This window comes from Metopolophium dirhodum, chromosome 3 (assembly GCF_019925205.1).
Source record: "Metopolophium dirhodum isolate CAU chromosome 3, ASM1992520v1, whole genome shotgun sequence".
Lineage (NCBI taxonomy): Eukaryota > Metazoa > Arthropoda > Insecta > Hemiptera > Aphididae > Metopolophium > Metopolophium dirhodum.
In genome coordinates, this window is record NC_083562.1 from 7,494,731 (window position 1) to 7,520,525 (window position 25,795).

The window sequence follows — 25,795 nt, forward strand, 5'->3', positions numbered from 1 at the left end:
ATTGTAGCTATAAGTCATAAGAAACAATTGTATTTTTTTTAAATATATTTGTTGTATGCCATAATTGTGGTTGCATTAATATTTGTCTTTCAATAAAACTCATATTTTTATGACTGTTTAGTTTCTCTTGACCGAATTGTCATAATCGCGGTTTCAGCCTGAGTTTCTTTAAAAATCATAATTATTACCCCAAGTGAATATGTGAATGCGACGTCTTGTAGAATTGTGAATTATAAGTTTTGTGAACATTTTCAAACGCTTTTGTCGTTTTAATGTAGTTGATCTGAAAGATCACAAAAATTAAATTAAGTATAAATAACAAATAATAATCGTACAAACGTAAGTTACCTGCGTAATATTCGAGAATTTCATAAGAAGCGTAATATATTACGGTATTGCGGTGGTGCCTGCAGACCGAAAAATTGACAACGTTCAATTCGTTTTTACTGTGCTCAATCGGGTTGTTAATAAAATAAATAGGGACAGTGTTCGATCCAGGACCACAAATATATTATGTGAACAGAATAAAACCACATAAAATCACAGTCTACCCGCACCTACTCGTATATAATTAAAGCGGCTTTTTTCGTATTAATTTTCAACAACAATTTATAGATAATTCATAATTATGAGATTTTGCAAAAAAAATCAAATTTAACTCAATGATCAATACCTATTTAGCAAAGGGTTTTAATTATTTTTAATTTTTTGCATAAAAATGAATATTAATTTTTTTAGATTATATTAATAGATATTGTGGTTACTGGTTTCCAAAACAAAAATCATTTACAAAAATAGTGGACAAGTAGGCGTGTCTCGTCATTGAGTAAGTCAATATACATTTTTAATGTATGCGTCAAACTAGAATTCGATGCATTCAAAAAACGATTATTCTGGACAGAGATGGTCCGTCAGCTTATATATTACTAAATATATGGGTGTAACATGATTGCGCCGTGTTACCTTTTTATAAGCAAAAAACACAACCCTATTAGGTGTTGTCCTTTTAACAATTTTACAGTGTTAAACTATTTAAAAATACAGTCGGTCTTGGTTAATTAGATGTTGAAGTGAACAGTTCGAGGTATATAATAAATTTTAATCATGTCAAAAATTTAATTTTTCCGTCAGTCCTATGCCGGTAAAATTGAAAAGGAAAATTGATAAAAGGACAACTACACCTACATTTCATAGAGCGCAAACATGTTGCGTTTTTTGCAGATAAAGAGATAAGACAGGCGCAATCATGTTGTACCGACATATTATTATATTTTAATATATAATAAATTAGGTTTTAAACGGAGCGATGAATGTATTGATTTTACAATTATGTATTGATGTGTGATTTTTTTTGTCGGTAAACATTTTTTCTAGAAGAAGGAATGCTACGTTTTCAACTTCAGTTTCTTTTCTGTTGGAAAACCAATCTAGTTGGTACTTTTGAAGGGTTATAATTGAAAATTCCCAGTAGTCTTCAAAAGCTTGGAGAAAAGCCAAAAAAAAATTAAGGAAAAACGGTGCAAAATGCAAAGCTTACCTACTCGACAAATCGATTTTGCTTATTTCAACCGTAGATACATGACATTTTCATCGATTTTCATATTAGCATTTTCTATAGATTTTCATAATTTTTTGACTTTTTTGAGCTATTTATGGGCAATGGAAATGTTCGATTTTTATTAATTTTTTTTATTAATGTCGATAAAAAAATGTTGACTCCGTTAAAATAATTGAAAATTGAATACAAGATTCATAATAAGTTTTATTGTTTAGTGGAAATTAAAAAAAAAGTTGAGCGTAAATCCACAATAATTTTCTGACGTCAGAAGTAAGAATTTTAACAAAATACTTCAAATTCATGAAAATCTGCAAATTAATTTGAGTTATAGGAATTCATAAAAAATTTCTTATTATATAAATATACATAATATATAAGATTTGAAAATTTACTACAAGATTCCATATAAGTTTTCTTACTTTTAACAAAAAAAAGTTTACCGGAAAGTCAAATTAATTTTTTATGAATATTTGAAGTTCAAATTTTTTGACATTATCCGTACATCAACAAAATATACTCACCAAACTATTTATTTTTATTTTTTTATAATTCATAAATTAATGACCACAGAGACTTGGAATTTTCACCGTGTGTTTATTAATTATTTAATCATTTTCTGTCAAATATTTTGACTAATTTTGAACTATTTATAGAAACATGACATTTTAAATTTGTTTAGTTTTTTTTCTATAAATATCGATAAATTTTAGGTTAAAAAGCTTACCAATATAATACAAGGTCTTTCATAATTTGTTACCTATAATAGCATTTGAAAAGTATTAAAGATATATAATACATAGGCATAATTTTTTATTTTGACAAATTTAAATTTAAATTTAATTATAGTTAATTTGTTGTTAAAAATGTATAAGAAGTTCGATTTTTATAGCTAAGGATTGAAAATGTATAACATTTTTATGTAACCAAAAAATTAAAAAAATATATTTACAGTTTTTTTATAGATATTTTTAAGTTCATATTTGAAGTTTTAACAAAAAATAACGATTTTAGTTATTTTGTTGTAATTTAATAATATTGTTCGTGGATGGGTACCTACTTGAAAATATAGGTACAATGATTTTATATCATTGAATTCAAATTTAACACATCCATTACAGTGACCCTTTTAGACATTTTTAAATATCGAAAATACGTCAATTATATACATATCATATACTTTTTAATTACTTTTGAAATTCAAATTTGATGACATTGTATACCTGTTAAATTTAAAAATCATTAGTTAAAATTTTTGATAACACAATAATTGTTATACAATATCAGACTCTACAAACAATATATGTTTGATGTGTTCATTCTTGATATTATTTATTTGCAACGATAAACATATTTTCTATAATATTGAACAGAACTGAACACATCATAATCCTGAAACAATTAATAATATTTTTAGTAGAATAAATTACTTAGATTAATTTTATGTTTGAAATTCACTAGGTACTAGGTAGGTTCATTACATTTTTTAACAGCTAAGCTCTAATTTATAAGCACTGGCGCCAATCCCTAAGATGATGTATCTATTGAGATCGCCACCGCCATTAAATAAAATTATCAATATCATTAATCGTGGACGCCATGTAAGCTTTGGGTGGATGATGGTCGGTGTTATCTACCTATAACCTGGCACCCATTAAGTCTTAACTATTTTTTTTATGATTCTCCTGTTCTACAGCCTAAAGATTACAATAGTAATAAGTAATAACTAATAAGCTAATATACCTACTAGTCAGATCATTTTTTCAAATTTTGATCATAGTTTATATAATTATATAGAAATCATTTGTACGTTTCAATGTTTCATGATATGATTATCAACACACTGAGATTAAGTAAGCATCCACATTCAGTATTTTGATACTTATAAATTTAGTGCAATAACAATATAAGTTAAGAACCTACACATTATTTTTATGTAATACCAATTTAATTTTTAACAGCAATAATAAATATAAGGTTTAAGTGATTTAATAATTGAAAACAAAAATGTTGAATCAAAGAAGGTCTGAAGGGAGTGTGGTCCGCACAGGTTCATATTTGGAAATTTAGCCATTATCCTACCACCAGCCATACCTTCAACATAGGTATTAATTAGGTCATGTACTCATGCTTCATAAGCTAAATAAAATTACAATAGTTCACTATAGATACACAGAAATAAGTTATTAACTATAATATACTACATATTTTATATAATAATTTATCATATCTACGACCTACTTGTGTTTATAATAATTAGTGATGTACGAAGTACAATGATTTTTTTGATAAGTCCATACTAAATACTGAGTATACTGTTTCATTTTGTCTAAAATAAATATGTCAAAGAGAAATAACATATCAAGAAATTCCTTTACAGAGTCAAAAACATAACTTAATTTTCTCATATTAATTTTTTTTTTCTTCTTTTGTGGAGGGATAGAATGTAATTTATGCATGACCTGACCTCATAATTGATGACCTCCTATTGGCTCTACCCAGATAAAAATTCTGTAATGTACCAGTTATTCAATATAATTAAAGCACATTAATTAGGATTTGGATAAAATATAAATAGTATTAAGTTCCTACAATAAAATACAATTCAGTTAATATAAAATGTTCATATATTATATTTTGTTCTACAATTGTAACTAACTCGGTTCATTCATTTTTACTCATAAAACCAATAATCTTTGTTTTGTTTTTTCTTAACTTTTGTACAAGGTAATAATATAATCATAATTGATTTTCTGCGTATTTAGCACAAATGAAATCTTGTTTTTTAAATATAATTTAAACTTACAATTTAAGTTGGGTATAAATGTATAATAATAGTGATATATAAATATTATTAAACCTTAACTCTCTATATAACAGCGTAATTGATAGGCTACACACACACACATACATATATATATGGAAATATATATGTATATAATGTATATAATAATTATTTATATTTAATTTACTATATAATATTAATATTTTTTTATTTAGTTTATAATAATCAAGAAAAGCGCACCAGAAAAAAAATAATAATTAAAAAAGATAAACAAAAATTAAACAGTGAAAAATGTTGGAAATAATAAATTCTTTAATTATAATATAAAAAGAAAAAAAATAATAATGATTGTCAGTGGTATTATTATTTTCTTTTTTTTATACGTCTAGAACAAGATTTATAGCGACACAAGACGAAAACAAATTAATAATAATAATTAAAATTAATATAAGTCATACAATGTAAAAAATAAAAAACAAATTGGTGTTCATAATTGTCACGGTACTACAGACTAATTGACTCAACAATATTATATATTTATATATAAAAAAAATTATTATTCTCTTAGGTTTCATTTAAAACCAAAAAAACACTTTACATAACAAATTTATGGTTAATATTTTTTTTTTGCTTGGTATACACATTTAAAAAATATTCTTCATTTTGTTGTATAAAAATAAAAAATTGGGCACCGAATAATAATTTAAAACAATATGAAATTAACTGTCAAACACATACACAAACATACACTCAATTTTTATTGCATTTGTATTAATATTAAAAATTGTTTTGGACATTTTTACAAGAAAAAAATCATAAACAGGCTGAATACTAGTGGCAAAGCACACAGAACAATTTTTTTTATACTTACAGTGTAATAATTTGATGATTATTATTTATTATTGTTAAAGAATGAAAAATGTTTTTAGTGTGTTTAGCCACTGGTTGAACATTCAGTCTTGGTATTTTAGAATATCAATCGGCAACTACAAATTACTATTAATACAACAGAAAATAGTTTGAATAATATATTATATGTGCATACATACATAAATTATATATTTTTTTTGTTTAATAATTTTTTTTTAAATTTTATGTCAACAACACAATAATAATAATAATAATAATAATAATAATAATAATAATAATAATAATAATAATAATAGTAATAATAATTTTACAGACCAAACTGGTTATAATTTAAACAATTCTAAATGTATAATATATATATATTTATATATAATAATGATAATTATTATTTGTTCAAAAGCATATTATTATTTACAATAAATAAATTATTTAAATTTTTGGGCGCATTTTTTTTAAAAATAACCTCAAGTAATTATTATATTTGCTTTTTATAGAATACATAATCATTAGAAAACCATCACAAGGCGGTTCCTTACTGAAACCTTAAACAAACTCATAGCCTGTATGGTAAAATTTTTGTTATGGCAACAAAAACAAAAAAAACAACAAGAAAATAAAAAAGAAGAAAATCATCAGGGAGCCACTCGCTTTGGAAACGTATGCAAGAATAACTAGTTGAGATCAAACGAGATTGTTCCCCCATGGGTATTTTTTCATCTTTTTTTAGATTTTCAATATTGTTTCACATAATTAAGTATTTTCAATTTTTGCTGACCATCATTTGGTAACTTGGGTTAATTATTTTGGTCGCATGTTCACAAATAAGATAACGACCTGTTTAATGTGCAAGGTAATTGAATAATAACTACTCGGTACCTTTTTCAAAACACACATTACAATTAATTTATTATAATATTATACCAGGTAAAGGAAAATATAGATGACAATAAATGTACTGTTGACATCCCATCAAACAATACTTTAACTCATTGAGTGGTAACAATAGTTTATTGTATGTAAGTTGTAGAGTAGAAACAGAGTGAGAAAGAAAAAGAGAAGTAGGAACAAAATGTCATATTTGACATTTACCTTTCTAAATAGTTATAAAATACAATATAAATAATATGTCTTTCAAGTTTTTAGGCTAATAGTGTTATTTTATACAGCCTCTGTAGCTTTGCCTTTGCACTGGGACTACATACTTTGTATTGGTTATCAAAAATGGTTGTTCAATCATATACAAAATTATTATTGACATTTTTTAAAAATTATATTTAAGAATCAAATTTTACTTATCAAAAATAACCTTAAACAGTTTTTTTTAAAAAGATGGTAAATTTTGATTTAAGCTACATTGGCCGTAGTGCAACTTTCAAAACAATGTGATCAAGTTCATAGTTAATATCACAAGCATTAAATATCGATCTAGGTCAGAGTGTCAATGTCTAATGCGGTACTATAAAAATGTTTAATGAGCATCAAGGAAATCAAAGTTGAAATCACCAAACGTCTGTTGCTTGTTGTTAAAACCATTCTTACTATCATTAGCGAGTGGCTGATCGAGGAAATCAAAATTGAAATCACTGGGACTAAATGAGTTACGGGACGGTAATCCATTGTTAGTGTTTAGCATAGTTGTTGGATTTGCAACGGGTGCAGGTTGCATTGTTGTGCTTGTCTGCTGGTACTGCTGCTGATGTGGGTTTGCTCCGTAGCCAGAAGCCATGTTACGCTGATACGGATTTCCAGTATTCATTGTTGCTTGCTGTTGTTGCTGTTGGGTGAATGACTGTTGTTGCTGTGCTGCTCGCATCATGGACGGGTGCTGCTGAGGTTGAGGCTGTTGTTGTTGATGATGATGTTGTGGATGTTGTGGATGTTGAGAGTGTTGTGGGTGTTGTGGATGTGGTGAATGCTGAGGTTGTTGTTGTTGTTGAGGTTGTTGAGGAACCATCTGTGCATTAGTAGTCATACGACTCTGGCCACCTCCGCCCATTTTAACATTCATTGCTTGGGACATCTGAAGATTTACCGACATCTGAAAACATAGTTAAGATTATAATTATTTTTTTATCACGGTTATCTTCATAGGTAAGTTTTGAATTTTGTTAACGTTTATAAAAAATGTAGTTTTGGGGATATGATATAGATATAATAGTAACATTAATTACTTGATTATTTTGTGACTGCATACTAATATTGGCATGTTGTTGCTGTGTCATAGTTTGCTGTCCATTACCCATTCTAGCAGACATGTGCTGCATTTGTCCAGCCATCAAATGAACGTTATTCGGCCCTGTTTGGCAAGTATTTATATTTGGATTAGCACCACCATAACCTGCACCAATATTGTTTACTGGAGTGTTTCCAGGTTGGTTTAAATTGCCAACTACAAAAAAAGTACAAGTATTAGAAAAGACAAATAATATAAATACTATTATTGACTAGTATCGACAACATTAATATATTAGTTTAAGTAATTACTTGAAGCTTGGGTAACTGTGGGTCTAAATTGATGTTGTTGGTGCTGGTGAGGTTGTGGTTGTTGTTGTTGTTGATGTGGTTGTTGTTGTTGGTGCTGCTGTTGTTGATGTTGGTGTTGTTGTTGTTGTTGTTGTTGTTGCTGATGTTGCTGTTGTTGTTGCCTTGCTGCTAACAGTTGTTGCCAATCACTGTCAAATGCTTCTGAACTTGGTGTGACATTTGGTGGTCGTTGAAGATTCCCTGAGCCAGGGTACATCATATTTCTCTGAACTGATGACATACTACGATCGTAGCCACCAGCCATTGGACCGCCACCGCCAGTATTAGCCATTTGTGATCGTAGCATAGGTCCTAAAATGAAATTAAATCTTTAACTGATGTTCATACACATTATAAAAAATAAAGTGTTTTCTTACCCGAAGGTGGAATAGGTTGTTGTTGTATAGGTCGTCTAGATTGAGCGCCTTGTGGTAAAGACTGACGGGCTGATGGCATGTATCCTTGTGCAGGAAACTGGGTTTGGCACATACCCATATTTTGGGCGACGTTTAGTTTGTATTCAGGAGGAGGTGGTCGACATCCACCAGGACCCATCATATTCATCTGGTTCTAAATACATATAAGAATGTAAATTAAATTAAATACAAGTTACGTTTAGAACGTAATAAATTATAAAAATAATCAATGTATACATACAGGTGTCCTGTTCATGTGCTGAGGTAACATGTGATGTTCGTTATTCATATTGGGCTGCTGTACATTAGTTGGTGGTCGAATATTAGTTGGACTGGCTCCTGCACTGAGCAATCTAGCACGCTGTTGTGAGAATGTCATACTCTGTGACTGGGTCATATGCATATAGGACTGTTGTCTGTTGTCTCCACAGTTGGTGTTATAGTATTGCTGTATGGGCGCACCACAATTTGGTGCTGTTGTCGAAGCGACTGAAGCGCTGGTCATAAGTCTGTCTTGGATGGCCTGCCCTTGACCAAAAGCCTACAAAAAATAACATAATATTAGTTTCTCAATAAGGACATCATGACACAGTTAATGTGTTAAACCACCTGTTATAACAACAACTAAAATCATTAATGTTATTTATATTACAAACGAACATTTGGATCAACGATTGGAATGGTAAATTTCATTTTTAATACACATCACCTAATGTTGATTTTACACGTCTCGACGAACAGCTATTGAACAAATTTTCAAAAATGATAACTTGAAAACGAAACCAAAATATGATGAACAATAGCCACACTATCACAATTTCGTTTAATAGCTGAAAAAAATCTATTATGTGTCAATATTGTCCAAACTTTATTCAAATTTCATGAGTCAATAGTTTTGAATCGCAACAATGTCTTGTTGAAACACACAAGGATAACAGTGTCAAACGTTTTGGTGTACACCGTACCTAATAGAAGTTTACCATTCGTCCGTAAATAATTGAACGGGGCGAGGTTTAATGGTCCTCTTATAATTAGTTTTCATTTTAAACTAATCGTATGCTATGTGTGTGCGTTATTAAAAATAAAAGGAAGACTAATAATAACAAGGCTCTAAATTACGCCACGTACCACGTACGTAAACGCTATTACTGAAACAATATTGTTATTTGTTTCAGTGATTATTATTTATTACTCGACAAAAACAAATAATTTTATTACATTATGCGTATAACGTTATAATATCAAACCTAAACCAACGGCGTTCGAAATAAGAAAATGCAATAAAATATAATAATAATATATTGATTAATACCTATTATATTATTACTATTATAATACGCAACGACCGAATTGCAATAATCATTGGGCGAAAGACAATATAATATTGTACTATGTTATATAAGGGGAAAAAATGGAAAGAAATGTTTCCGGTTTGTATCCTAACTAGAACGCGGGCAATAGTAACAATAATGATATAACGGAGGGGCGGTAAAGGAGAGCGAACGACGACTACCACCACTACCACCAGAGGTCCTTAATAATGCGTTTTCGATCAAAAACGCGCGCGCGCTTTTTTAATGGAACCGATCGTCGCCACACCACATCAAGGACAGGAATAGAAAATTATTATTTTTTATGTATTGCACACCTGTGAGAATTAATAAAAGATGGAAAAAAAAAATAAGTATCTGTATGGGTTTCGATATTATTCCGCCGGATAATTATTATCCTTGAATGTCGCTGTTAATTTATGTCAACGGACGAGCGGTGTTGGAGTTATAGGTAGGAACGACGATTTTCGACCGACAGTTTTATAAAATTATTATTTTTAATCGCGTGTATAATTTTTTTTTATTCCTGAACGCAACAGCAAATGGTAGTCGCGTTATTATAATAAATAAATGCAGGAAGTCGACATTGTCTTGCATAATAAGCCATCGACGGCTGTGGAGGTGGTGGCGGTGGTGGTGGTGGTGACTGGTGACTGGTGGTGATGGCAGTGACGGTACCCGCGCGAGTATACACCGCGAGCGCATAATAACGCGCGCGTTACAAATATTACACTGTTGCCAACACACACACACACACCCGCCGCCGCCGCCTCCGCCACCACTCGGATGACACTTGGATTTAATTAAAAAACCATTATGCACACGGACACGGCCCCCGCGCGAGTCTTGTCCTATACGTAGTACATACGCATGTTAAACTGGGTTTTTGATAGGCTTATAACGCACACACGTGTCGGCGACACGGCGGCCGTTGGACCAGAGGTTTTTTCTTTAGTAATATTAATTTTTTAACGGCCAAACTATTTAGGCCAAAATAATTAAGCTAATAATCCTAATCGAACGAGGGACTATAAAGAGCGAGGTGCGACGGGAGAGAGAGAGAAAACGAAGTGCCGTGTTGCCGAGTGCCCCCTCCCACATCACATCACTACGTTCTCTCCTTCCATCACTGGTGCCGAAGTCACGATGACGGCGACATCGACGCGAGTAGACATTAGCACGGCCGAAACGTGAACTATTTTTCTCTCTCTCGCGCGTTGAATAACTGCTGTTACTTCATCCGAGAGGAGAAAGCCGACACAGGAAGTGGACTAGAAGTAAAAAATAATACACACAGACCACATAGCGTACACACGAATAACATCGCATGATTCGCCGTACGCGACGGCATTGCCTCGTGTGCCCGAGATACACAACACGCGCGTACACCAAATATACTTTGGAAAACATTATGGAATATATATGGTCAGCTCCGGAGTGAGATGTGTGTACGACAGGAGCGGATGTGGGAGAGAGGCGACAAGAGAGAAACGCGTGCGGATTGAAGAGGTACAGGACGAATACACACAACGCTTCGCCCACTCGAACCACCGCGATGTTATATCGATAATAATATGACTTTCGAGTGGATAACACAACACAACACACCGTACATGAACAAAACAATATTATTATATAATGTACACATGGACCACCACTCGAACGAAAAGTATACCTAATAGAATTATACGACGACGACAAAATATGATCTTAATCGTTTTCGTAGTGGACAGAACTACAGAAATACCATATTATAATGGTTTACACCACATAATAGTATATACTAAATCTAGACGGCGTTAAAGAGTTCACCGACGGCCGTAGTTTTTTTAACGAAAAATTTGTAGACCTGGTACCGAGGCCGACGCGAAATTGACAAAGTTAGAACCGAAATAATAACGTCGACAAATATTTTAATATTGAGAAAATATTGCTATAAAAATTTTTAAAGAAGATGCCACACCCACATAGGGTTCAACAGTTCCAATTTTGTGTAAAAACTAAAATCCTTTAGAATAGAAGAATTGGCCAGAATTATCAAACTTGAAGGTGTGTTTTCTCGTGGGTTTTTATGATATTGTTATTTTAAAATGAATTACGAGTATGTAAAATATTACAATTTAAAAAAAAACTTATAACTCGCTTAAATATTAAAAATTCGTGAAAACGTTAAGATAAAACACACATACCTAATGTTTCTACCTTTAAGACTGATAATAGGTTAATCGCTATATTATAAAAGTTTACTGTGCAAAATTGAAACTATACTGAACACAAATTTGCCATGTGGAACATTTTAATTTGTAAAACAGTATTATCCATACTTCAGAAGAACGTTTATTACCTGTTGTTGGCCTTGTTGACTGACGTGAACTTGTTGGGACTGGGACATTTGGAACGAGCTAGCCACTACGTCTGGACTGGCGGCGTTGGGCTGCTGCGGGGACAGGACGCCAGCCGAAGCTGCGCCCGGTGACGGCGTTATCCTCCGAGCCGCCGACACGGGATACTGAGGACTTCCATGTCCGTTATACTGGTTGTATCGGGACTGGGGCGACTGGAGGGGTTGCTGTTGCTGCTGTTGGGACACGGGCGGCGGTGGCAACTGTTGTTGTTTCTGTAGTCGCTGCGCCGCCACCGTCGGTTGTTGCTGCTGCTGCTGCTGCTGTTGTTGTTGTTGCTGTTGCTGTTGGGGTTGTTGCTGCTGTTGTTGCTTCATCCTCGGCTTTGGTTGTTCCTGAGGATGGTAATAGTTGTTGTTCTCCTGCTGTTGCTTTTCCTGCTGTTGTTGCTGCTGGTGGTACATGGAGTTAACGGGTGACATCATGTTGTAACCGTTCGGGTTGGGAGTGCCCACGGGAGTGCTGGGCGAGTGTATAAAGTCAGGCACGGAACCGGGTGATTGGTAAGGGAAATCGTAACCGCACTTGTCTGGCCTCTGCTGCTGGTTGTTGTGCTGTTCAGCCAACTGTTTTAGCGTCTCGGCGGCTACACAATTCGAATAATTATTGTTTCCACCGCCGCCACCTCGCTGTTGCTGCTGCTGGTGTTGCTGCTGCTGTTGTTGGTGTTGCTGCTGTTGGTGTACCTGCTGCTGCTGCTGCTGCTGATGGTGTTGGTCATACGGCGACTTAACCGGTGGTGTGCACCTGGCATCAGGTTCTGTCTTTATGGGCCGTTTGTCGCACAGGTCCACCTGGTTAAAGTCGGCCGGCGTGATGCCCTCGCTGTTAAGATCCGATATGATCTCGGTCAGCGTGTCCGTGTCGACGGCCAATATGGGTTCGTTGGTGTCGTTGTTGATGAAAGACAGGTCGTTTAGGTCACCATCGCCCGGGAAGTCCATCAGGTCCGGTTGCTCTTGCTTGCACTCATGCATCGTGTGATCAGTTGGTGGACCGGGCGCCCCCGCTGCACTTCCAGGTGGAATTCCACCGCCGCCAGACGCGGTAGGCACCGTACCGCCACCCGCACCAGGACCCCCGCCTGCCGACTGTTTCGTGGTAACGTCGCTCTGCACTGACGTGTTGACCGACGTCAGCGTCAGGTTGGTGGAGATCTGAGCATTATGCTGGTGTTCGCTGGTGCTAAACTCGAGTTCCTGCACGATTTTCACGCTAAACTTGGCATTATTACTCGCGTCGTTTTTGGCATGGGGAGACTGTTGTTGTTGTTGTTGTTGCTGTTGTTGCTGCTGCTGTTGTTGTTGTTGTTGCTGCTGTTGCTGTTGCTGCTGCTGCTGCTGAGGGCCACCACCGACTCCATTGTTACCGCACGAAGGAATAGGTACGCACTTGGGAGGTGCTGGCATACCATCGTGGTATACGCCGTCTGACCCATCCATGTCTTCACTGGAAGGTCTCTTGGTGCCGAATTTCTGCAAAAATAGAAAAAATAATTTAAAAACCGATTACAATTTACAGCTTGTATATATTACACATAATTTGTGTGTGTGAGTGTGTGTGTGTGTGTGTGTGTGTGTATGTGCGCGTGTATTGTTCAGACAAAATACTGTACGGTGATAAAAGTTCGAAAGTTTTTTTTCTTGTTATTTGGCAGTTCCGGAACGTGACACAAAGGACATGTATAAATATATTACTATTATTCTATTATACTATAATAGCGTAATAATACTACTTTCACCGTGAACGGTCGTCGTGGTCGTCGTCGGGGGAGTGAAGACGACGACGTATCGTTCTCTATACGAATGTAATAATTACATATGCATATGCATATAATATACAAAACCTAAAACCCGTAATTAATCCATCAATGTTTTAGTCGTCGAGATATTTAAATATAAACATATATATTTATATTGTGACCGAAAAGCGAGATTTAATTAATGATTGAGGCGAGTTATGCAAAACGCCAAAGAATGTTGGCCTACTTTTTGTCACTTGCCTATGTACTGTTCCCGCGCAATCGTATATACACAATGTTATTAGGTACCTATATATAGTGTTTCAGTCGAATGTCGAAACGCCGGTGTGGCAAATGGACACTATCGTACACAACAGTTAGGTATACCAGACATAACACTTGGCTCACATTTTAGGACACATATTATTCTAGTGTAAATGTTAAATTTTTTTTCCGATACGAGTTTAATCGCTAGTTAACTATGTTTGGATAGACATTATTGAACTACTGGGCAAACACACCAGAGGACGATTGTTTTATAATTATACTAATAGCGTACCGGTAGCACCAGAGCTGTTAAACGGTCATCAACCTGCACCGGGATAGTGAGGCAGCGGTGGCTAGCTTGCATACAATTTTTTTTCTAGTAAGTCAATTTCTTACGGTTGCCCTCATATCTCTGACCGAGAAATACAAGACACGAAAAATCCTGATGAAACAATGAAAATCTATAATTTTGCTTTTGTTAGATATACGAAAATACTAACATTTTGGAATGAGAAATAATTTTAAGCATATTTTAATATTTATAGTACGTATGTGTAAATAAAATTATTCTACAGTCGTCTGGTGTCGATTAAACGGAGTGTGACTTAATTGATATCGATCATAACTTTGGCGGGAACTTTTTTGCGCGTAAACATATTTCGGCACCATGAATGGTTTTTCAAACAAACCGCGGTACAGTCAGTCGTATCAGCACAAGACTTAATCGGAATTATCAGGTACTTATATACTTATAGGCAATATATTATAACTGATAATTCTGATTAAGTCTTTCTCTCTTACACACAATTTTTGCACATATATATATTTATATATATAACATAAGTAGGTCATACACGGTAAGAATTCGCATATTCATTCGGACACTGCACATACACGCTAAGTATGACCGTTACCTCGCTGGAAGGTTCGTTTTTTTATTTCTAGCGTGTATATAATAATATCATAACACTGTGTTATTATAAATACACGTTCAGCATGTGTAATAGTCGTCGCGAATGACACACACACACACACCATATACTATATTATATATAATATATATATATATGTGTGTAAATATATATTATATACATATATATACACATACACACTATATTATGTACATATACAACATAGTAACGCCGCGCAGAGGGTTAATCAATACCGGTCGACGGAGGCGGCGGAGCTTTCCGTCTTTATGTATATACGGCGGCGGTGGCGTCGTCGCCGTCGTCCGTCCGTTCGTCCAACCCCACTCACCCCGCGAGCGACCGCGCGTGTGCATATATATTTTATATTTATATATATATATAGGCCTGACGGGGCCAAATCCCGTTCACGTATATAATATTTTGCTACAACGAATATCGAAACGAATTTAATTTCCCGACTCCCGTAATATCCAATAGTCCCCGTCAGCCGTTGAAACGGTCTAACATCGATCGACAGACCGAAAACGATCGACGTGTCGCACGATTCATCAATATTTTTTCCGGTCTCCTCGGGGGATCTATATCGTCTCGTATATATACCAGATATATTTTATTTTATATAGTATTATACAAACACGATTACGCGACGGAGACGCCATTTCATTGGTGCGCTAATGGATTTTCTCTCGACATGTTTTCGCGGAAATTCCATTTAAATTAAAAAAAAAAAACGACGCGTGCCTTACAGTTTATACTTTATACACGCGGCACCACACGTGTGGCGTCATGTGGTCCGTCCGTCCGGCGTCGTCGTCGTCGTCGTTCCTCGCGGGACAGCGCAAGCGTCTTGTGCGCATCGGCCGTGTGTCGACGTCTCCTATAACCACCGCCGCCACCGCACCATCACTACCACCACCGTTACCCACCACCGTCACCACTACACCCACGCGACGCCACATATCGCTGCCGAGACAACCACCCCGCCGCCGGACCGCGGGTGTAACTGTTGCCTACACGGCGCGCCGTCCAATTACGCATATTGACGCCGCCGCCGCCGCCGCCACCACTCATTCAACGACGGCGTCGGGCAAGAGAGACTGCGTCAGGGAGAGGACACGCTGGCGCACTAGGCATCGGTTTGCTTTCGCGCGACCGTGAAACGTCCACATTAAAACACTTCGATAAAAGTCGAAATCAATTTATGCTATAATATGTATATAGGGAGTAGAGCAAAAATGAATGACAGAAAAAGAAAATCAGAGAAATATGACGTGTCTAGTTGGAAAACGGGTCTTTATCAATTATGTCCTTTGTTTTATTCCAAGCGCGGAAGCAGGTTATTTTTCAGTCGTTTAAAACTGTGATTACTATCATCGATGGCTAATTTTTCTATTCTGATTTCTTGACGAGGCGGTAGCTTATACAAAGCAGCTTCACACACAATGCGCGGACTTCACTGCACAGTATTATATTTATAGCACCCGCCTACACCGGGATTCGAGATCACACATGTACGTTGTCCAAATGACGCGATAAGTGGACGCAATTGAAGTATTTTAAACAAACAAAAATCAATATAAATAAAAAATCTACAAATTGTAAAAAAAAATCAGGCGCCAATAACATCGAAACATCTATCAAATTATTAAACTCAACTTTTATCAAAGGAAGAAAAAAATATTAGATTTAATTACGTAAATGATGCAGCTATAGATTAATAAAAATATAACATTTATCTATTGACAAAATGAAACAAATCAATTAACACGTACTTGTGTCTGATGAGCGGCTAGCTAATAGTTAATATTATAATGTTATACCCGCACACTAAATCATTTTAAAACTACATAACTTAAGTCTATACCATAAGTGAACGTTAATAAAAAAATATATATTCACTCAACGTATACTACGATGTTATATTATAATGAGCCATTTGGATATAAATGGATATTCTTTAGAATTGTCATTTCTTTAATTGCCTACGACGAAACTTCTTTCTATTCGGGTGATATAAAATTAAAAGTCTTGGCAAGTGCTGTTCATGACAGTATTTGAAATTAATTGACCATCATTACAATAAGAAAAAAACTTAAATAAAATGAAATGAACAAATTGAAATAAAAGGGTAAAAGAAGAGAATTTGAAGAAAATGGTTTCGGTGGAAAAGTTAGTTTTACCATAGTAACGTCGTTCATCAAATTAAATATTAATGTTTATTCAAGTTTACTCGAACACGTACACCACACGAAAAATATTACCTACTAGATTGTAACATAAACACGCAGTGGTTAGAATTGAAATTTTCTTCTAAAAATGTCGATATTTACACAACAGTCAATACTATATAATTATTATAGAGATTATTGTAAAGGCGTCAATGTTATTACCTCGGGTATATTTGCTTTCCAATTGGTATTGACCAGTTATGTGTAATTCGAATAGTGCTATATGAATACCAAATATGAAATATAAAATAGATGTCTGCTAAATGCTAATCGAATTGGTGGGTGTACCTACAGAAATATTAAAGCAAAAATACATTAGCGAAACTTTTGAATAATTTTAACTTTTTAATTTTTATTTATTTCTTTTTTATCAATATAATATAATAATAATACTGCTACTAAGACAATTTATACTAAGTACAGACATTAAAAAGTCTCCAAAATGAAACAAATTCAATTGGTTGATAATGAAAGTTAATTAAATTTTACAGATATGTGAAAAATTTATTTTTAAAATCCAAAATATAAACCTATATATATACCTATACAAATTAAAAAAAGGTGGATAAGTGGATGTCGCTCTGCTGTACAGTAGGTTACAAGTGGGTCACTGTAATGGATGGTGTTAAATTTGAATTCAATGATATAATATCATTGTATAAGAAAAACGATTCTGAGCGAAAACGGTCAGTCAGCCTATGATATTACCAAGTATATTTGATGATATTATTGTGAATAAAGTAATTTATAAATAACCTATTTACGTGGAGCCTTGTTTTCAATTTTCAATCCTTAGCTATAAAAGTTGAACATTTTATAAATTTTTAACTACAAAATAATTATTAAATTATAAATTTGATAAATTCTGTCCAAATTTGATCTTTAAATGCTTATAAAAAAAAACTGTGCCTATGTATTTTCAATATTTTTCAACTGCTATTGTAAAAATATATCAGGAGTCTTGTATTAAATTTTTACACTTTTTGGCCCAACAGATAACACTTTATTGATATTTATAGAAAAAAAAACTAAAAAAATTGAAAACTGAAAATGCCCGTAAACAGCTCAAAAAGTGTCAAAATATTTTCAAAATTGAATGGTGTATAGGAAATGCTAATATAAACATTCAGTGAAATTTTCATGTATCTACAGTTATTCGTTTTTGAATTACAAGAAAATAAGGAAATCGGTACATGAGAAATCGAGTGAATATCTAATGTTGTAAAAATATGAATTTAAAACGCTCATAAAAATTTAATTTGACTTTCTTGTAGAAATTTTTTTTTTGATAAAGTTAGACAAACTTATGAGGAATCTTGTATTAGATTTTAAAATCTTAGATTTAAAAAGAAAATTTTTTATGAATTTCTAACTCAAAATAATTTGCAAATTTTCGTGATTTTTCCGTATTTTTTCAAGATTTGAACTTTAAACGTGTATAAAAAAAAACTGTGACTAAGGATTTTTAATTTTTTTCATCTGCCTTTGAAACAATAACCTAGGAGCCTTCTATTAAATTTTCAAGCTTTTTTACCCAAAAAATAAAATTTTATTGATATTTATAGAAAAAAAATTTAAAAAAACTGAAAACTGACAATGTCCGTAAACAGTTCAAAAAAAGTCAAATTATTTTCAAAATTGTATTGTGTATAGAAAATGCAAATATAAACAACCAGTGAAAATTTCATGCATCTACGGTCATTTGTTTTAGAGTTACACCAATAACCAAAATCGATTTTGTTAAAAATCGATTTTGCGTAAAAATTCCCGTTTTTCCTTAATTTTTCTTTTGTTTTTCACATCGCTTTTGAAAACTACTGGGAAATTAAAATTTTGACCTCCCCAATGCACCAACGATATTCACTTTCCCATCGAACAAGATACTGAAGTCGAAAATCGAAGCATTATTTCGACTACTTATCGTGTACACAGACACAAAAATAAAAAAATAAAAAAAAAAAAAAATAAAAAAAAAAACACACATCATTGTAAAATCAATACATTCATCGTTTCACTCAGAATCTAAAATACTTGATTAAATATTATGGTTGAAAAAAAATACTGTACACGATATCAAGATCAAATAACTAGTAAATAGGTATAATATTGGACTAATCTAAACTAAAAAAATAAACCTACAACGGTAAATGAGGCAGCAGCAGCAACGTCGGCGATAAATAGAAATGGGATTAAGATTAACACAGGAGAAAGGTACCTGCGCAATATGCTCAATGTGCGTACGAGACGATATAAATTTCTTAGTAGGTACCTACATACCGTTAACTTATTTCTGGTCGCTAAAATCTGATACGATTATACGAATAATATCGTAGTTGATAGTATATTTGCATATTATATTATTCAAGAATCAAGATTATAAAAATTAATATTAAGTAGTTAATTATAAATAATAATTATTGACTACCCACAACCAACTACATCAGTGGAAAACCTTAATACGATTTTACTCCATAATATCATAATATTCAAATAATTTATTAATGCGATACGAAACTAAGAAACTTGGTGTCCGAGACTTTTAAAATATATACTATATAGATTATATGATTGTATTTACAATCAATATGATCATCGATTATTATTAGAGTTTTGCCATTTTCGCGGGATTATATTTTCGTACACGCTGTTTATCTAATGCATAGATGTTTATAAAAAAAAAGCTTCGTTCGTAACCGTCTATAGAATCGAGGAAAAATGAGAACTGATGCCAGTTAATTATTTTAAACTACGACTGAACATTACATATCGATAGTTTCCTAAACATAATTTGCATGTAATATCGATTACATTATAGAAGTACTTATAGAAAACCGCGCATATCAGACCGCAATTTAAATCTTAAAGAGCTAAAGGGGATTTATCGAGGCTACTTTTAATCCTCTATAACATTCTTAATGTTTCTATATACGTTTTAAAATAATTGTTTCATACTCCCGCGCATGTTGTTTTCCACGCCAATGCGTAAATACTACATAATAATAATCGAGTTACGACAGATAAAACCGTTCCTTAAATAGTAACACTTGACTAGTGCTAAAACTTGGTGTACACATAAGATACTCTTTATGGAAATCTTCACAGTTTTCGTGTATATAAAAATAAATCGTCGACTATTGTAGTATTGTGTGAGCGAAATTTACAATTAAACGATATCACTTGATAATATTATATTTGTGGGGATGACGAGAACGGGGATAGTAAGTACACTACTAAACTGGTAAAGTAGGTATCATCGAGAGGGACCGCAGCCGCCGCGCCACCGAGTGGCTTTTCGCGTTCAACAGTGAGGGGAGTACGCGCTCGAAAATGTATTATATACATTATACAGACAAGTACAAAGGTTAACACAATAATTGTATCTCTCAAACGGGTACCTATAACAGCTACCACGGATTGGCCAATCGGGAAAATTTAAATACAAGCACAACAATATGTAGGACCACGTAATATTTGTTTTCCGCTTAAAAGTCAAACAGACGTAATATTTTTTTTTACATTCTGCATCGACGTCATCATTCCGACTTAAAATACCTATTTAAGTCCTATATAAGATTATATACATTATTATATTATTATTATTTGAACGAGAATCGTACGCAAAATTACAAAATTCGTTATTTTCTCTTCCAAACACCGTGCAGTTATTGTCTTTTAACCTCGGACTGTTTAAACACAGTTGCGACACTTCCCCACCACCCCCACGTGCCTTGATCGTCGCACAGTTTCGTGTATAATGTTATGAGTGTGTCGCAACCTCGGCCGCAGCGCGCAACGTAATTTCATTTCATTTTTTAAATCCATAGTAATTTATATTATGCGCGCACACTTGTGTACATATATTAGTACGCCGCAATATTTATAATATGATATTATTAAATTGTTTCGAATCGAAATTTGGCGAAACGGTACACTAGGGCGGGGAATAAACGGAATTACACTTTTTTTAGCGTGTATTGCGTCCGAAAAACGAGAAAATAATCATCGACTGGTGGCACCTGTCTTGTGGAAATTTATTATTTACATGCACGGCGATCGGATTGTAACATTATTGATATTATTATTATTATTTCTTCTTCTAGAAATTTCATATTATTATTACGAGGGCTTGTTGAATGCACGGTGCACACTGCACACGCAGACACGCTGCACACGCAGACGGACGGACGGACAGAAAAACGATGGCGGTGACGAATAACAATAAAAACGAACGCCGCGTTATTGTATTATATTGAAGGGGATGTGTGTGGCGGAGTGAGCTGCAGCTGCGGATATTCAATATTGGCACCCTTTGACCCCCACCTATTAACGAGGATAATATGTGTGCACACAGAGTGCTGCCGACGACGACGACGGGTTGCCGCGAACACGATCGCTCTGTATACCGTGTGTCGGTCCCCTTCCCGTCGGCGTACAATATACGGAGAGAGCGCCGCGCGCGCACGCATACAATACTGCTACGGGTACAGTACGCGCGCCATAAAATACGACTATAATATATTATAATAATAATAATAATAATAACTCACACACACACACACATACGCGCGCCCGTACGCATAATAATATATTATAACGACGACAAAGGGAATACACATAAACACGCGCACGCGCAGATATTATATAGTACACCTCTTCACCACCAAAGTCCGAAGAGGGTACCTATATGATATTATACTATTATTTTATTGTACACGGTAAAACCACACACCGACGGTGGAGAAGAGAAACATTCCGTCGTATTTTGTTATTTACCCGTACGGCCGTACAACAGCCGCATACCTGAGATGCAGACGTATAGTATAATTATTTCGTCGTCTACCTTCGTACGTATTTCAACCCGACGACGACGGTTTGAGTATGACGTAAATCGACAGATTTCGAAGTATATTTTAATGTTATGGATCGTTTCGATATACCTGTAACGCGCGGTGCAAGGGATACGGACGACTTGTGTAATAGTCGTGTGCGTTTACTCTTCTGTGCTACAACATGCGTATTGTTATTACACAATATTATTATTGTTATATTGGGACAGAGATTATAGTATAATGGCGTATAGCCCTAAAAAAGCACAAAATACGAGAGCACTCAATGCACTTAAACCCATAACAAAGACTATAAGTAAGCACTAAAAATTGTTTTCTAGTGGCTTACCTAATTAATAAGAAAAATAAGCATTTAAAATCAGAACGTTAAATAAGACGCGGACAATACCAAAGTCGATAACTACGTGTACGTACGTCGTACAATCAAATAATATAAGAAGAACTGATTGTCGTATTGATTAACGTTATTAAAAAGAAAATGTGCAGAAATAGCTAAAAAAATAAATATATATCATGCCTCAAAAATCAAAATATATCCAGATGCAAAAATATGCAACATACAATTACAGCTTTGGCTTTGTCTCGACATGAAAGACATTCGTTTCTAGTTGGATTTTTTACAGATAGTGCAAAACAAATATGCAAATGCTAGAAATCCCGTGCCCTAATTATTATCATTATCTTTAAATGCATAACAATAATATGTAACGCAGCGATAAACGGCAAGCCACTGACAAGCATTGGGTGGGAAAAATAAAATTAAAACCATTTTCGATTCGATGCAAGTCGTATTATAAATAGGTAATAGTTATTGTTATTTATTTATTCTCGAACGCGATCGCCCGCTTTATTTACGCGCACGATGACGGCAGCGACGCACGCGACGTCATCGGGAGTACAACACAACAACGACGGTCGTTCGGCAAACAACTCCGCGGCGGCGGCGGCATCATCGCGAAACACCGTTATCGCCGCGCAAATATGTTTGTATGTATGTATATAATATACATGTGATACACCGGCCCCGTGGAAATCGTCGGAAACGCACTGAATACTGATAAACGTTCGAAAAAGACTAACGCAATTATTATGGTGTTATATAATTAATATAAAAATACACATTGCAAAATAAGATTGCTATAAATGATTGCTTTAAATGATTCTAACCTCTATTGAAGCCAATATTAATATAAAATAATATATAACATTAGTTAAAAATAGAACAGAAATAAACGAACACGTTGCCGACAAGAAATGTGTGACGTAGTTGTGTTAAAATGTAATAGTTATAATTTATAAGATTAAAAAAATATATAGGTATATTGTTACCTACGAAATCGTGAAAATTAATTTTTAGAATCAGACGTCTCTTCCGGGCAACTGTTCAGTTTTGCTTTCTCCGAAAACAACTGTTCTTTAAGTGCTATACATCCGTTAATACTACACCGTTAATAGTAATAATAGTGATAGCCTTTCTAGAAACAATTCGTACGGAAAATTAGTTTATCACCAACGAATATGAAGACTCGTCGTCCGTCCAAGACATAAATTTAAAATAATGCTTACTTTAACGAATATTCTATCACCCACTTGTTTATCATGTCCTACCACTGCATTTTAGGTGGATTCGTCTAGACGCTTCACTACAAAAAGTGTACTTATTTACCTACTATCCCAATTGCATGCGTACCTCATAAGATGCATTTTATATATTATATTTTAATCTTTCGTAGAGTTCAAATAATTCAATAAACTATAAAACGATTAAACATATTTAATTAATGAAAAAAACATTTCGTGATAATAATATCGTATGAGAATATAAATGGTTTATTATACAGTTTAAATTAATATTCTATAAAATTTAAATTATTATTTATTAGGTAGTAATAAATAAGTATTAATCATTTTAATCAAAATAAATTTTATTGAAGATTTAAGGCACGTAAACGAGACAAAGTTCAGTTTAAAATATCTAACCAAAATATTAATTTGATTTTAACATTGAATTTAAATTTTAAAAGGATGTTATACTACATTTTGTTGTCTCCGTATTACACACGCAGAACATAGCAAATTGTTGTTCACTAGTTTCAATAGTGTGCTGTTAGTTTTGATACTAGAGTGAATTGACCTATTATAAAACTTTTAGGTAGGAACATTATCTGTGCTTGAGCGTTGCCGATTTCTTGAAATTTTAATTTTCAAGCAAGATATCAAAAATTAAAAATTCTCATATCTTGCTTGAAAATTAAAATATCGAATAAAAGCTAACGCTTAAGCACAGATAATGTTACTAACTAAAAAATTGATAATAGGTTAAATCACTATAACATCAAAACTAACAGCACACTATTGAAACTAGTGAACGAAAATGTGTTATGTCATACGTGTGTAAGACGGAGACAACAATTAATGCAGACAACAAATAGCATCCTCTTAAAAGAATATATTCAATGTTACCAACTGGACACGAGTTATATATTTATATTGTTAATTAATATTTATTAAATGTTTATTAATTAATATTAAGACGTTAGTAAAACGACATTCAATCCAAACTTTAATGGAACAAATAAACGACATGGCACATGATTGCAGAATATAATAAAAAGAGTGGCGTTTAAAATGAGTACGACCCACCTTTCTACGTGTAGTGTTTTGTCAAGTATTCATAGGATACGCGCAATAGGATTAAAAACATTTTTGTTCTTAGAAAAAATATTTTTTAAATTATTTTTGTTTGAAAAATGTCCGTAATATTATCTATATAGTTAATAATTAATGTTGATTTTATACAGATTATTGAAATGTTGTCATGCTAAAAACAAATTCCTTTTAGGTATAACGGTGAAATATATTATAAAATATAAATATTTTTTTCACGCAATTGGTCACCTAACCGAGCGTTAAATGATTTTTGTTAAGTAGAATCTATTTTTATCAATTTGATTCAAAAAATGAAAACATTGAGAATTAATGTCCAAAGAAAAATATATTTAGATTTTCTGAAATACAAAACTACGTTTCGAGTCGAATAAACTTTAAAAGTTAATTACATATCATACTCATTGATTGGAAACAAAATATTTACATAATAATAAACTAAATGTAATAAAAACAGTGAGCATATATTATTTTCTATACGTTAAAAAAAGATTTTGCCCTACATTCCCGCCCCGAAGTAAACTCATTTGTTTTGGATTCTTTTTAAAGATATTTTCTATTACTCATCGGCCATTAAAAATTTCAATTTGTTCAGTCAAAATGAATTCGAAACATCTCGTATTATATATATTTATAAATATACGTAATAACCACTACAACCTCAGTCTCCGTCACAGAGTTCACATCATTTCCCCCCTCCAGACTGTGCATTATTATCATCAAACAAACCAACAATTTAATTTATGGATCTCCACAAACACACACCGCATAGATAATGTTATATATGTGTATAGCTGATAAGACAACGGTGACAACATTTTTCTTTGTCGAAGTCACGTTTACGTTTCCGATTAGATTACACACACCGGGGATGGAGGGTATCCGCCGACGGGTCGAGAGGAGGAAGAGGAAGAACAGCAGCAGCGGCAAGTAAGCATCCTACTCTTGTGAATCCGTTTTCAAGGATCACTATAAAAATAAATCACTATACATTTTTGTGAAAAAAAACCGATAAGACTAATGACGCCAACGATAATATTATTATCGATCGGGGCCGGTTGCTGGCAACAATCCGTGTTTACGAGAACACAAGACGTATGAACGAGTGTGTCGGATTTTGTTGTAATAATAACACCACAACTACGGTGGCGATACACACACCGTAAAAACTTGAAACGAGCAATTTCTTTCTATTTCAATCTCGTCATCATCACCTTTGAAGAAGCTAAGT

The 25,795-nt window shown here is 33.5% G+C and overlaps 1 protein-coding gene across 1 annotated transcript in view; it reads right to left on the reverse strand.

The window, feature by feature from the left end:
- Positions 1 to 4,164: 4,164 nt before the first annotated feature.
- Positions 4,165 to 25,795, reverse strand: part of LOC132940265 (neurogenic protein mastermind-like) — a 35,254-nt gene continuing 13,623 nt past the window's right edge. The window contains exons 3-8 of the mRNA XM_061007757.1: positions 11,825 to 13,357; positions 8,391 to 8,690; positions 8,111 to 8,303; positions 7,695 to 8,045; positions 7,382 to 7,599; positions 4,165 to 7,248 (exon numbers count right to left, since the gene is read on the reverse strand). Coding sequence (XP_060863740.1) covers positions 6,679 to 7,248; positions 7,382 to 7,599; positions 7,695 to 8,045; positions 8,111 to 8,303; positions 8,391 to 8,690; positions 11,825 to 13,357 — 3,165 coding nt within the window. The 3' untranslated portion in view covers positions 4,165 to 6,678. The remainder of the gene's footprint in view (positions 7,249 to 7,381; positions 7,600 to 7,694; positions 8,046 to 8,110; positions 8,304 to 8,390; positions 8,691 to 11,824; positions 13,358 to 25,795) is intronic.